The following is a 15473-nucleotide window of genomic DNA, read 5'->3' as shown; positions in this document are numbered from 1 at the left end:
ATCATGGGCTTTACTTGAAATATATTATTTTATTTATTTTTTTATTATTAAGCTTGATCACTGGAAAATTTACAGAAAACAGATCACAAATACACAAATGCAAAACAGGGGAAAGGGGAGGGTGTAATGAACAAGTGTCAAGTTCCCCTAGAAACATCCCAATTTTAGACCAATTATCACAAGTTATAATACAAAGATAGAATCTAGCAAAAAATTGCATACTTATATTAAACTCTAAATTCCTTGTGTCAATGACATTATATTATTTATTGTTAAATTTAAATACTTATTTTATAATTTAGTGTAATGGGTATAAGTGCAATATAAACCACTATATGAATATAAAATTATTGATCATCATCATTTCAGCCATTGTTGGCAACTTCAGGAAGAAGTCCTCCCAAATTTGAAACTATACACAAGCTTCTTTTTAAATTTATGTGGTATTTAAACAAAATAAAGAAACCAATATTTTAATGCAATGTAAAATAACTCATTGTTCCTAAGTAACTGAGAAATTTGGGCTTGGAATCTGGGGGCCCAAGCTATAGTTATAGACCAGCCCCATCCCTCATGAATTGAGCAGTCTGGGAGACAATCCCTGCTTTTGTTGTTTCTCTTCCAAAAGGGGTGCACAAACCTGTATATTTAATAGGGAGGGCAACTTGATTGAACAGAACCAGGTCAAAGATCGACGTGGTTAATTACACACACAGTGGTGCTACCAGTATGATCAGACCATTCTTTGTGGTAGTGATCATGCATTACCAAACAAATCGTAACGATTAACACATGATTCATGTTCAATGGTGTTCCAAATGATAAATATTTAAACTTTATTACTTTGTTGCATAAGCTTATTTTTTTATTACTGCAATTTTGAGTTGTTTTTCAGTATCACATAAATCATAGTAATTGTTGTTTTGACGATTTTCACATAAATAATTTCATCATGGTCTCTAAATTAATCAACTGAATGATGAAATAAACAGAGCATTAAATTTTCTTGTTGAATGATTTCGGATTGATTGACTGCGTTCTTCAAGTACGCTGCACTTAGCCTTCGGGGACGAATGATATTCCATCATGGCTTTACGATTTAACGTAATGTATGCTGAGAAAAGTAAATATGGGCTGCCGGGAAACTAAACCAGCCTCATTTGAAATGCTCAGTCAGCTAATCTGGTGGTAGCCACTGTGTGTGCGCTGAACCGTGGAGATCTCTCTCCTTGAGTTTCCAGGGGGCGCGGGGGTGAAATAGAAGTTACGATAGCACACCGTCTCTCAGATTAGATGTTTAAGCCGTTGGTCCTGTGTGCAATATGGCCTATGTGCACGTTAAAGAACGCAGTACACTCTTCGGCAAAGAGTAGGGGATTGTCTGCCGGTGTACTGCCCAGTCACCACCAGAAGGATTCCAAAACAAGTCTTCAGACTTCCTGGGTTATCCTTGCTGTGATTCACACCGAAATTCTTATTTACTTTTATGTTTATGTTACATTCTAAAGTACTACCGAGCTAAAATGCACAAGTTGGCAATGACTGTTTCCCTGTGCTATTACTTCTTTTTCTGCAAAGGGGACGTCAGAGGGGCTGGAACTCGCATATCCCCCGGATAGCCACAGTTTCAACCTGAGATCATAGCATAACATACATCATCCAACAAGGTCATAAAATCTTTCAAAGTACTGTATGGTACTTTGAGTATAAACTATTCAGGGGAGACGTTTGAGACCAAAAAAAAAAAATTTCCTTTTAGGAGTCCCTTGAACAGAGGGTTGGCCTTTAAGTTAAACAATATATTTTCCCTTGCTGAGTGGCCAAAAGACTTGCATAATGTATATGATTCTCTTATGTTGATACAGCCACATTTTGGTCAATTTGGATGGTTCTGAAAATCTCATATTTGAACAAAATAATATACTGTAATAATATAAAATAATGAACATGACATTAAAATTTGGTCTGTATATATTTATTTTAAAATCTATGGTTAAAGTCAGGGAGTAGTGACATTTTTTGTAGCTGGCATGTTTAGGACTGAATGAAAAGTGTTTTTTTAACTAGTGTTGATTGTACAATTTGTTGTTTGGTGTACATTTTAACTTGTACTTTATTTTGTTATTTGTTAATTGTTAATTGCTACTTAAGCCTTGTCCTTTAGGTAATACAAAGGACTTGTTTTCCCTGTTCATTGGTCCTGCTTAAGTGTTGCTACCATATTGGCGCAGTAGCAAGCAAAATGCCAACATAACCAAGTACTAAGCAACACAGATACTGTAGAGTGCGCAGACACAAGCAAAGTGCACAGAAATGTTGGGAAACCAAACCATTTCCGCTATGCCAAACCCCGTTCACAGCGCTTCCCTAATTAGCTTCCCCTAATTAAGTACCTTTTTATATCTTGGTTTTATGTATTGTAATTTAAGCCTATTGTAGCTCTGATTGTATTGACGGCCTGTGTTGAATGCAGAACTTACACTCAGAGTTTACCCTCATTAACAATGTCAGTAAACAAATTCTGAAAATACAAAACACCTGTTTATCAAAACAACATTGAGGGCGCTATTTATCCTTTCCAAATTTCTTTAGCACAGGACTCATAAATGACGCTGCTTGTTCAAACTAGAAGACAAGGTTATAAACAGATCAATAGTTTGTCAATAGATTCTCACTCCACGACTTGTTCATTTACAAATTGAATTTGATGTGCACATTGTGTCTGTAGGAATAACGGAATTAGCCTCCTGTGGCGAAGACTAAGAGCCAGAGAGTAGGCATTCATTGATCGTCAGCGATCGCTAATCTAATTAAACATGTATTGCCTGCACTATGTGAAAAAAAAAACCTTTGAAAAATTCAATAAAAACATGGAATTGCTCATTTGTGGGAGCGGTTTGGCACAGCGATTGCTGTTCTACATCTCAACCTCGAGGTCTGAGGTTCAATCCTCCACTGTGCATTTCGCTTGTGTCCTTAGAAAGGCACTTTACCTACGGTTTTCTCTCTGCACCCAGGTACAAGTGGGTATCCGGTAGGCTCAAACACATTATGCGCTGATTACAGCTATAACATTATGGGATTCTCCCTAGGGACCCTAAGTATGTGTTCCATATATGTGCTTGATTCAATGACCGATGGTAATAATGTTAAACATACAGAGGTCTTTACAATATTCGTTCTATAAATCGACCATTATTTTTATTATTATCAACAACTTTCAGTGATACAGGCCTACAGATCTTAACAAAATTCTGTTATCGACTTTCTACTACCAAAAATTCTTAAATTGAATACCAACTGACAAGTAAAAAATGTACAGTATGCGTCTGTACGACAAGAAATATATTCCATTATCGACATTTTCACCACAAAAATTCTTAAATTGAATACCAGATGATTTACTTAAGTATATTATTATTTATGCGTCTGTTAACTGACGAAAATATTTTCTGAATATAATTAAAAGTATAACTTATCATAATATAACACGAAGTATTAAAGCAATTTAAATATTGAAATTATATTTCTTGCTTTTTTAGCTCAATACAAAATATTTAACCCAAAATCAAAGTATTGTAATTTCATACTTGTACGATCCGCACTGTCTGCCCTTCCGATTGTAACACAATCGTTTACGGAATAAACACCTCGACTTATAACCACAAAATATATTCATCTAAATAATTTCGTTTTGATGTTGGCAAACTGATCCAGGGAATCATAATCAGAATACTATTTATATGCAATACTATCATTTCCAGAGAGTTTTGTTTTTTAAATTTCAAGAAATTTACTCGAGTCTTAATGATGGTAAGTATGGACTCAATCCCTAGGAATCTCCATACTAGAATGGTTCTTCGTTGACTCTAAACTCTAGCCGTGTCATTTCTCTGACAATTGAATTATTAATTACGATAATCTGAATGAGGTCTAAGTGTATAAGCAAACAGCAGTTGATTATCCAAAGGCTGGAGTACAAGTGGTATTATCATAAAACATCACTTGAAAGCAGTTCGGCAAGACGTGTTTTCAACAAACTCCTTAACAGGTCCGCAAATTGATTAAAGAAAATACATTCCTGATATCATAGCTTCTGGCCGTTATCTCAAGAGGCATGATATTAAATTAATTTATTATAATAATTATGGTAATATGATGAGAATGAAGAATAATAGTTATTCATAACGATGATGATGATATGTAGAAGCTTTTCATACCATACCTTTTCATTTTATGAATAAAAAAAAATAGTATTTTAGATGATGATGATTATGATATAAATGATGATTTTTTTTATGATTATTATGATATTATTAATGAACAGCATTATTATGTATAATTGTAGTCAATTTTATAAATAAAAAAATATTAATGATGATGAATATAGTTATGATACTGAGGATGATGGTGCTAATGAGGTTGACAATTAAAGATACTGATAATGATAATGGTGGTGATAATAGTGAAAATAGTGATGATGATTTAATAAAATGATAATGATAATAATAACTATCTGTGTAATTAGTTGAATTTTTATAATGATGATAAAGTATATTATTACATAAATAATTTTTTTTTTTTGACAGAAGCATTACTCCTCAGCAGCGAAAACGCTATACAAGAAGGGAAGGAAAGCCAAATAAAAAGAAACAAGAGAGAGAGAGAAAGAGAGAGAGAAAAGTCACAACAAACATTTAACATACAAACAAGTCAAGGTGCACACTTAAACAATATTTGAAAGTTTGTTTAATTTTAGAAACATTAACAGTCTGTGGAAGGAAGGTTATTCAAGCCAAACTTGTCAATAGGTAGTTTTCGCCGCACTATGTCAACCTTAACGTTAACGGATGACGTCAAAATTTATTCATCTTGCGTTGCCGAGTACGTTAATTTCAGGATTTTACGTGCTCGACGTACTTTAGTTACGCGTTTGTGCATGCATATTTCGATTTGTTTACAATAGGGGCGGACCTATCGCATTGCATACTGGGTACTAACGTTAAAGTTAAGGTTAACGACGTGCGGCGAAAACTACTGAATGAAAGAATGTGATGAACGTGAGAGGAGGACTGACTTGGAATGTGACAGAAAGGAATTGCCTTGTGTGAACTCTGCGAGGAAGCAGAGGGGATTTGACAACAGAGAGAGAAATGAGACACTCATCAAACATAATGGACCGAAAAATTGACAACCCAGAAATATCACATCTGGTTTTCAAAGACTGCAAGTAAAACAGTTGGCAACTGATGTCAAATTTCTTACAAATTACTTTTGCATCTCATTGATTCGTTTAATGTCAGCGTGAGTTTGACTGGCCCTGACCCAGACAGGTGAGCTGTACATAAGTACAAGACCCTTTTTAATAATGATAATTGATTTAATGATGATCATTATGATGATGATAATGATGATAACAATCTGTACAATTAGTTGATAATATCGATAATGAGTTCATGAATTTTTTTTTTTATTAATAAATTTCATTATTAAGATAATAATCATTTCTATTCTAGATAATATTTTCCAGCGTAGGTTAATTTAATTTTGTTTTGCATACCTCTGATTTTTATACCATATTTCTGTTTATCATTATGGTAAGCACAACTTTGTAAAAGTAAGCAAAGCACTAAGGGAGATACATGGATTCTGTGCTTTTAATTAAAAACGTATTTACACTGTACTATTAATAAATCCACTCTTCTTGGTTAGTATTGTTCAAAACCCTTATTACAGTTAATCAGAATTTTTCATAAAAATTACTAATAAAAATTTGTGCATTCAATGAAGAGTAACATAATTATTATGAATTACTATGGTAATACAATCAATACAAAGTCCTCTATCGAAAATTAGAAATTTCAGCTTAATTAACAACATTATATTGAATAGCCAGAAGGGAGTTTTAGATAGTCGGAAATCAGAAGAATTCTGATTCACATATTTATCACAACTTGATTATAAGTACTGTAATTTAATTATGATAACTGAACATCATACTGCGGACATGAATGGTTATGAATATTTCATTTAAAGCCAGGCTGCAAAGAAAAACAATATTTGATATTTTGTTAAAGATATTGAAGGGGTGTTCAGAGAGGAATGTTTATTATTATAACATAATAACATTTACACTTGTATAGCACAAAATTCATGAAAAAGCTTCTATGTGCTTCATATAAAAATAATAAATAAATAAAATATTTAAACAAATACACAAAAAACAAAAGGAAATATAAAAGGGAAAAAATGAAGGCACAAAAAAAGATTAATAGCTGAATATCTGAGAGGTCACATCCGTCACTACCAGTGGCATAACAGCTATGGCTAAAGCCAGGGGTCCCAGAGCCTCAAGGGGCCCCCAGATATTATTTTTACAAGCAATTAATGTTTTCCAAGTCAAAGTCTGCCAAGTGATTGGGGCATTTTTATTATCATCACTATCACCAGTCTATATATCTATGAAAAAAACCATTAAACTTGATTTTTAAAAACAGCATCTGGGGGCCCCTAATGGGTCCCTGCCCAGGGGCCTCCGAGCCCCTTTGTTACGCCATTGCTCACCACACCAGCGCAATCCCGGACCTGTGCCTAGGTGGCTCAAGCGAAGGAGTGGGATACACATTTGCCATGCCACAGGCGAACATGTGCTTGGGGATGGCAGCGAAGATGGCTCCCAAGAGAAAATGGAGGCAAATTTATGTTGTGAAGCAATACCTTTTAAAGAGGTTATTTTGAAAATTAAATGGGTTCAACTCCTATCACACTATACACAATGGCTAATAGGATATGAATTTTTGTATATTAAAAGAAATGGAGAAATAATGGTATTAATATGCCTTTCCCCCAATATTTTAGTATTCAAAAATCTTTATCTTATTCGCTATTCCACAATAATGCTTCAAACACCCTGTAAATGTCTCTGAGTATTTAAATTTCAAAAAAATATTTTTTCTTCAAAGCCTGGCTTTAAGCCAGCCACACCTGCAAATATAGCTCTGTTTAGGAAACCTCAGCAAACTCTTGAGAAATGTTACAGGCTTTTAGGAGCACTCTGCCTTAGAACTCAGCCACTCAACTCACTCATAATCTTTAGGGAGTTCAACACAATTTATTGGGGATCTCAATACAATTCGTTCAGAAAAAAAAAATTCTATGTAACTTTACGGCAGATAATTTCACTTGTGTCCTTGGGCAAGGCACTTTATCTGCAAATTGCTTCTCTCCACACAGGAGTATTGAAAAGTGCGTACCTGGCAGGGTTAAATGCCAAAATGCGCTGATGTAACTGCTGCAACGTTATGGAATACTCCCTCAAGGAGCTTGAGTTTGTGTTCCATAGGCATTTAATTCAACGACCTGGGTGCGGTTAATGATAATGCGAAGTGCATAGAGGGCTTAACAATATGCGCTATATAAATCTACCACTATTATTATTATTATTATTATTATTATTATTAACAGCATGTATATAACTACTACTACTACTAAGGTAACATTTTCACTATCATTATTATTACTATTATTAAGTATGCTTTTCAAATCTAAAATGTTAGTGTCTCTGGAAGTATCCAACTCTCATGGTTCTGGGTGGCTCCAGGCCACACTCACTTACACTCCCGTCAGGGACATTGCGTCCCTTGTCAGGCAAATCCTGTTGCCAGTACTGCAATCAACTTCCTTCAGCTTAGCTTAAATATCATGTTAAACATGTGACTAATACATAAGATTTTGAAAACCCTGTAATATAAAGCTGCTGTTAAACTTGAGTTTAAGTCATTGAATTGGTACAATTGAATATCAAATACTGCAATTCAATATAATTGATTTGTCAATACTAAGCTACGTATTAATGGATGCAAATACTTGATTTTTGAATGTGGTATTGATTCTAGGCAAATCTCTTAGGAGATAGGATTATTGCATCAAGAAAGCAATCACAAATGGACTTAAATGTTTGTCATCGGAATTAATCAAAGGTATTTTGTGACGATTAAGAGGTGGGATTTATTAGTACAGCAGGTGCTCAATTAAAGATACCATCATTTCTATGTAAAATTGCTAAAAACAAAATTGCTAAAAACAACACCAAATCCTACTGTATGATAAACTGTTAATTATCGGTTGTTCTGGTGCATACAGCTGCTACTGGTTAATCGAACCCTTAGAGGACAGGTGTTACTATTACGAGCTTGTCCATACCTCAAGCGCCTTGATACTTTGGTATAAAGTGCTATATGAATCCAACTTTATTGCATTACATTACAAACCCCTCCCACAGTATATACAGGCATTATTTCAGTCGGGGGTAGATTTGTGGGGAGGGGGGACAGGAAAAGTTTTAAAAAAAAAGAAAGTCAAAAAAAAAAAAGAAGAAAGAAAAAGAAAAAAATGATCGCCCAAAACACCTCAGATGTTATTTTTGGGAGTCTAGAAAACAAAAATTTCCAGAACCCCTGAGGTAGTGTTATCTCGATCGGCACCATTTTCGACCCACCTTTCGGACTTCTCTGGATCTGCTCCTGTCAGTGACTGGCTGGAATAATAGGGTGAAATACTCTAAGACTTAGTTGTGGATTGGATTGGACTTACTGTATTCAGTGTAAACACCAAGGATAACCCACGAAAGTCTAAAGCAGATGTATTTCCATTAGGGGTCCATCTCAGGGGCGGATTTATGGGGAGCCGGCAATGCCCCCCTCCCTTTTGGGAGGTAAAAAAAAGAAGAAAAAAAGAAAAAAAGGAAAGGAAAAGAAAAAAATGACAGCCCACAACGCCTCAAATGTTATTTTCGGGAGTTCAGAACACAAAAATTTCGTGGGGGCATGCCTCCAGATCCCCCAGGACATTGTTGTCTCGATAGGAACAAACTTCGGCCCCCCCTTTCAGCCCCCCTTTTGGACATCTCTGGATCCGCCCCTGCATCTGGTGGTGGTTGGGCAGTACAGGGGGACACAATCCCCTACTCTTTTCCGAAGAGTGTACTGCGTTCCGTAACGTGCACATGAGCCATAATGTACACGGGACCAACGGCTTAAACGTCTCATCAAAAAGTCTGTGCGCTATTGTAACTTACATTACAACCAGGGAGCAAGAGATTCCTACAGTTCAGAGCACACACATTTGCTACCACCAGTTTAGCCGACTGAGCTTTCTCTCTTCCGTACATGACATATTATCCTTATAAGATCAGGTTTAATAAATGAGGTAGAAAGAAAAGATATGCTGCTGGGGAATAGACCCAGAGACCCTCAGAATACTGTACTGATACATAGCAAACAGAGCTAGCCTGCCCTCATTGGCAATGATTATTTACAGAGCAGTAGTTTCTTTGCTTAAGGGCCTAGACAGAACCTAATCTAATGTGAATTACTGTATCAGAAATAGTTCTCACAACTCAACCTGAAAACATAGTAGTACAGTATTGCTGATTATCAAGGTAGATATGGATATTGAATCATTAGAAAATGTGAATTATGAGTCAGGGTAAGTTTTACCTTGTATGCTTTTAGCAATGTTATGTGATCACTGTTTCCCTCGGAGAACTCTTTACGTTTCTTGTCGGCCTCTTCTTTTTTGCCAAACGGTGCAACCTGTCAAGGTAATTTCAAGGACTTATTTTAGAACATAACAGATTCATAAATATTTGAAACTTCTGTTTGGGTAGATATAATGTAGAAAATGTTTTCTATACTGTAGGTGTATTTAAATGTGTTTTTTACAATGCTTTTTTCCTTGTTTTTACACAGATTCTATGGAAGGCAGGTAAAAAATGTCAATAATGATAAATAAATATTAAAATAGTACAATATGTATAAACAGCATAAAATAATATAACTTCCGGTCAGATGTATTACTAACTTCAAAATAAAAACAAGATAATCTGAGATTACAAATCCTCACCCTGTTGCACCATATCTACGTACTAAAAAAATAATGGCTTGCGATCGATCCGCTCGAGTCGGCTCGGCCCAGTCAAAAAAGGCCAAACAATGCACTCGATTTGCCTCTGTCTGTTGCGGACAGAAAATATATAACACACCAAATTTAGGAAGACTGAGATATATTTAACATTGTCAATGTGTGAAAATCGAAGTAAATCAGTTTAGTAGTTTTGAGTTATGGGTCCGGAAGTACACACACACAGACACACGCTATTATAATACCCTTCACCTCTCCTTCGGAGATGCTCGGGTAAATAAATAATAAAATACATTAACATTATTGACAAACAAATAAAATTTAGGTTGAAACTCGTACTGGAGAAAAAGAAAATTGCATAAGGAATAAATAGGAAACATCTAGTAAAATAGAAAACACTTACAAATGGAGATCTGTAACTTAGTATGGCAGCGATGGTCAACACCGGATCCAAGCATCTGAAAATGGCGCCAAAGAGCATTAACTTCCCAATTCTTACGTCCACTGGCAGGCTAGCAAGATGGTACCCAAGAGAGGTCAAGTCCTGTGCTTTGTTTAATGCACCTAGGTTACATAGCCTGTTGATAGCGTCTGATATATTACTGGCCGGTGGCGGCTGGAGCAGGTTATTGAGTACATCCTACCAAAATACAAAAAAAAAAAAATTAGTAAAACAATAATTTCTCTTTTTTAATTTAGTTGTAATATAAGCATATCATTTTGAAGAACTCTCAGGGGGCAGATCTAGGATTTTGGAGCTACAAAAAAATTCAGATGTTTCGTATCAACACCACCATAAAGAGTATGGTCCCCTTATGACACAGATATGATGCCAGCAGTGTTTCATCATATAAAATTTGATAAGTCTGTGTTTTCAGGGTTTAACAATGTGCATAGAGTATTGACGTGTATACGGTATTCCAAGTAGCTGCCTATGAAAACAGTTTCTCATTATACTTTTTAATTGTAAGCTAAAAATAGCAAGCAATTCAATCATTCAGTTTAAATACCTGCGGCGAGGAGGTTATGCATTATTGCTCTAAAGCACTGTCCACACTATCAAATTTTCTTTGATGAAAAACTGCTGTATGCCCATATATGGTCATGATGTGCCTATATATGGTCATGATGTGATGTCATCATGACCATATTTAGGCATGTCACATGTTTTTGTCAAATAAAATTTGATAGTCTGGACAGGGCCTAAGACTGTATGTCAGCTGGCTTACACATAAAATAATTAATGAATCATCACATATATTGAGTGCAGTAGTACATTTGGGGTCTATGGAAGAGGTGATTAAAATTTAGGGAAAAAAGGTATGGTTAAGGTCATGGAAACATTCCTTTCAAAATATCCCATCGGAATAAAAAAGAATAATGAAATCACCTGTCTCGCCCATAAATGCCTTACATACTATTTGGGATTCAGACGCAGGGCAGATGTATGCACTCTATGAAATGCTGCACTTGTTCATTATTTATTTATCTTGACCCATACATATACTTAAACAAATGTGGAATGGGCTGTGAAATATAAATCAACCAAATAACCATAACAGTCCGAACTTAAAAATAAATATATTTTCCATACATTTGGTTTTTTTTTTTGCAAATGTCATCAATTCATTAACAAAGATTAATTGACCATTCCCTGAAGAAAAAAAAATCAATCTCCAACCAAATAATTATTCCAACCTTTCTTGTTTATCTATTGCACTTTATCTTAAAGGTTGTTGCGTCACGTTTTCTTGAGAACGTTGTACTTAGCGTTAATCAATTTTTCGACGCATACTGTATGTCCACCATTTTTTCCAGTAATACAAACAAACACCTTACGTTGGCCTGGTGACTATAGTACAATGAATTTACATTATGAAAATTGAATTGTACAATCAGAGTGTTGTCATAGCAGAAACTGGTGTAAATATTAATGAGTGATATTGTTTTTTATAAAAATTCTACGAAAAGAATTCTGTCCTTTTTTGTTAACTGTGGTTAACATACTCTGCAACTCAAGATGAATAAATATGATGTCATCCGTTAACCTTAAGGTTAACATCGTGCGGCGAAAACTACCTATCAGAAGAATATCCGTAGTGTTTTTTGTTACCTGGAATCAGATTGGTGTTTGTTCAATGTAGTTGAAATAAATGTCTTTGTGTGGGTTATGAACAGCGGCGGATTGTGTTGTCTCATCGGCCCAACTTTCGGCCCCCTTTCGGTACCCCCATCTCTGGATCCGCCCCAGGTTTGGTGCTTACTAGAGGCATAAACAATAATGTTCCTACTTCTTTGTATATAATAAAATCTTAAAATAGGGGGGGTGGAGGTTGATGAGGGGGTATGAACATACTGTACAGTGGGAGAGCTTGATGAGCAAGTGAGGGATGTTATTTTGCATTAAAAAAAAAGTCATTAGAGGTGGTTTTTCACTACTTGTACATGATCTTTTTGCTTCTAATATTTCCGTGTACCCCACAAATACCCCCTTCCCCTAGATTTGCTATTACAGACAGGGCAGCATAATCTCTACATTTAATGTTAATAAAAGACTTACCTTTACAAAGAGACCATTGAAAACATCAAGCATTTTAATTTTTAGGACCACTTGTTCTAACGGCACACGCTGTATTTCTGCAAAGCAAGTTCCAAGTATTATCATTTTTAAATTCCATCATTTTGTCTTCAAATTCATAACTTTTGTATAAGTTTATTAATTATTTTTCATTTTTAATTGTTTGTATCCTGCAACTTTACATAGTTGCAGGATATTTTTAATATAATTTTATTATATTAAATATTAATAATATCATCACCATCATAATCATCCTAATCATCTCTACAACTTTTCAGGGCCCTACCAATACCTTCAACACCATCATAATTGTTGTCATTATATTCACCGCCATCGTTATCATATTCTTCCTCCACATCATTATCATTACTCCTAATATCATCATCACCATGTTACAACCAGTACTATCATCCTTTATCATCACTACAATCACCATCATCATGTCATACCAACCACCACCATCATTACCATCCCATAGCCATCATCATCATCCCTACTACCATTATTATTGCCACCACCACCCACCCCATCATCTACCATCATGCCATATCAACCACCACCATCATTACCATCCCACAGCCATCATCATCATCCCCACTACCATTATTATTGCCACCACCACCCTCCCCATCATCCACCATCATGCCATATCAACCATCATCATCATCCCAAACTACCACCACTATTGCCACCACAACCCTCCCTACAACTCTCACTACCATCATCTACCATCATGCCATATCAACCACCACCATTATTACCATCCCACAGCCATCATCATCATCCCCACTACCATTATTATTGCCACCACCACCCTCCCCATCATCTACCATCATGCTATATCAACCATCATCATCATCCTAAACTACCACCATTATTGCCACCACCACCCTCCCCACAACTATCACTACCATCATCTACCATCATGCCATATCAACCACCACCATCATTACTATCCAACAACCATCATCATCATCCCCACTAATACTATTATTATTGCCACCACCACCTTCCCCACAACTATCACTACCATCATGCCATATCAACCGCCACCATCATTACCATCCCACCACCATCACTACCATCCTCACTACCACAATCACTACCACCACCGCCATGCCTACCATCATCACTATAATCACAATCATTATCACAAATCAAATCTCTGCACCACAACCACAATGGACCTTTAAGGCGTGTCAATCAAACTCAACAACTGACCAATCAGAACAGTGCCAGAAATACGTGAATGCCCTACACACATGTTGTTCCACAAACCTATGCAAGTACACTTGCGCTATTGTTTGTGTTGGACCTTAACAACAATATGGAAGGGGTGGGGCTTGAGGACATGTCCATTCAATTAATATGCGTACGCAATCCATATTACCTGGTATAGGCTGCTCCCTAAGCCATGCTTGAAAAGTATGACTGGTGAAAAGATGGAAGGCAATGCCTGACATGACACGACCAGCACGCCCTTTACGCTGAAGCGCATTCGCTTTAGAAACCCAAGTAGTTTCCAAACTCTCCATGCTTTTGCTGGAATCATATCTACCAAAACAAAAGAGTATAATCCATATTAATATGCAAAATTTAAGAAAATTTACATGAATAAATTAATAATTTTATTTTAATACCATATTTATTTGAATAGATGCCCAGGAGCCTTTATTGTTGGGAAGTGTCTTTGAGGGAGCGTATATTCGTGAGAAGCGTTTATTCAAGAGTGATGTTTATTTTTTGGGGTGTAAAATGGACACGTATAATACTCAAATAAATGCCACTTAATTCCACAGTGAAACTACAACACGTAATTACCGTCAAAACGTGTTACTACATGATCATTTGACTTATTGAGACCCCAACCAGGTTAGAAAAAATGCAACTCTACTGGAGTAAAATATTAATTGTATGTGTTCAGAATAAAGTTGCTTTTATTAGTTTTGTTTACCATTAATTAGGGGGCGTTTATTCACGGAAAAAATTTATTAGAGGGAGGCGTCCATTCCAAATGAGGTTTGAGGGGGTGTTTATTCGAATAAATACGATAAATATATTATATTTCAATATTTTCTATAAATTTTTGTATGATTTCTTTGTGCTTCTTTTAATTTTTAATGTTTTTTTTTGCAGGTTCACTCCAATAAAGGTGCAGCAAGTTCAATTTCCAAAAGACTCCAATTGAAAAAAAAAAAAAAAAAAAAAAAAAATTTCACTTTCCAAAACTCCCACCTATACTTAAAACTACCCACTTACTATTATAGAAAACCCAATGAGAAATTAAAGCTACAAGCCTATGACAATCCAACATACAACTAAATTGTATATATGTGCAATTAATCATATAACTTCATTCATTTCAGAAGCAATTAATGTCTATTTATAGTATCTATACAAAAAAAAAGGCTTCATTAATTATCTGAAGTGTTTACCTTTTTCATATCTTAGATTGTCTCTGATGAAGGGGGACAGGAGCAGACAAGAGTGTCTATTTCTGTGATGTTCTAATTTCTAATTTAATTCAATTAACAAATACAATTTTTTAAAATGTTTAAATTAGGATAAAAGATGAAAAGGACATTCATGAAACTTATGAGCTTGTACATTGAAGACGTGGAAGTACAATAGTAAAATTGTTTAACAAATAAAATATAAAAACATAAGTTCACAACACCACAAAACAATACAACTTAACCTAAAAATCTAAGGAAGAATTTTTCTTGACCAATTGGCCACTGTCTTTAGCTTCTTTTGCCTTTTTGATTTTAAAAGAATCATGTAAAATCTGACATTTCGTTATGAAGCTACAGGAGTTTAAACATACAGCTGTTTAATAGAACAGTATTTGAGAAATCAGCCTTCAAAGTGTATGATTTTGGCTATTTCTCAGGCAGAGACCATTGCCAAATCATTAAAAAATGTTGTTTTAATGTAGAAACTAGGGAAAATATAGCATGATGGGCCGATATAA

General features: G+C 35.3%; 1 protein-coding gene across 3 annotated transcripts in view; it reads right to left on the bottom strand.

Moving 5' to 3' along the window:
- The window catches only part of LOC117108498 (putative ATP-dependent RNA helicase DHX57), an 80163-nt gene that overhangs the window by 48913 nt on the left and 15777 nt on the right, over positions 1–15473 (bottom strand). For all 3 annotated transcript variants that reach the window (XR_004445374.1, XM_033250516.1, XM_033250518.1), the window contains exons 14-17: positions 13890–14053; positions 12482–12558; positions 10325–10561; positions 9498–9593 (exon numbers count right to left, since the gene is read on the bottom strand). Coding sequence is in view for 2 of the 3 variants with exons in the window: in XM_033250516.1 (XP_033106407.1) it covers positions 9498–9593; positions 10325–10561; positions 12482–12558; positions 13890–14053 (574 nt within the window). In the remaining variant the exon portion in view is untranslated. The remainder of the gene's footprint in view (positions 1–9497; positions 9594–10324; positions 10562–12481; positions 12559–13889; positions 14054–15473) is intronic.

Source organism: Anneissia japonica, unplaced genomic scaffold (genome assembly GCF_011630105.1).
Source record: "Anneissia japonica isolate Jap-2015-1 unplaced genomic scaffold, ASM1163010v1 scaffold3940_len624931_cov186, whole genome shotgun sequence".
In the NCBI taxonomy this organism is placed as follows: Eukaryota; Metazoa; Echinodermata; class Crinoidea; order Comatulida; family Comatulidae; genus Anneissia; species Anneissia japonica.
This window is presented reverse-complemented; position numbering and strand designations above follow the sequence as displayed.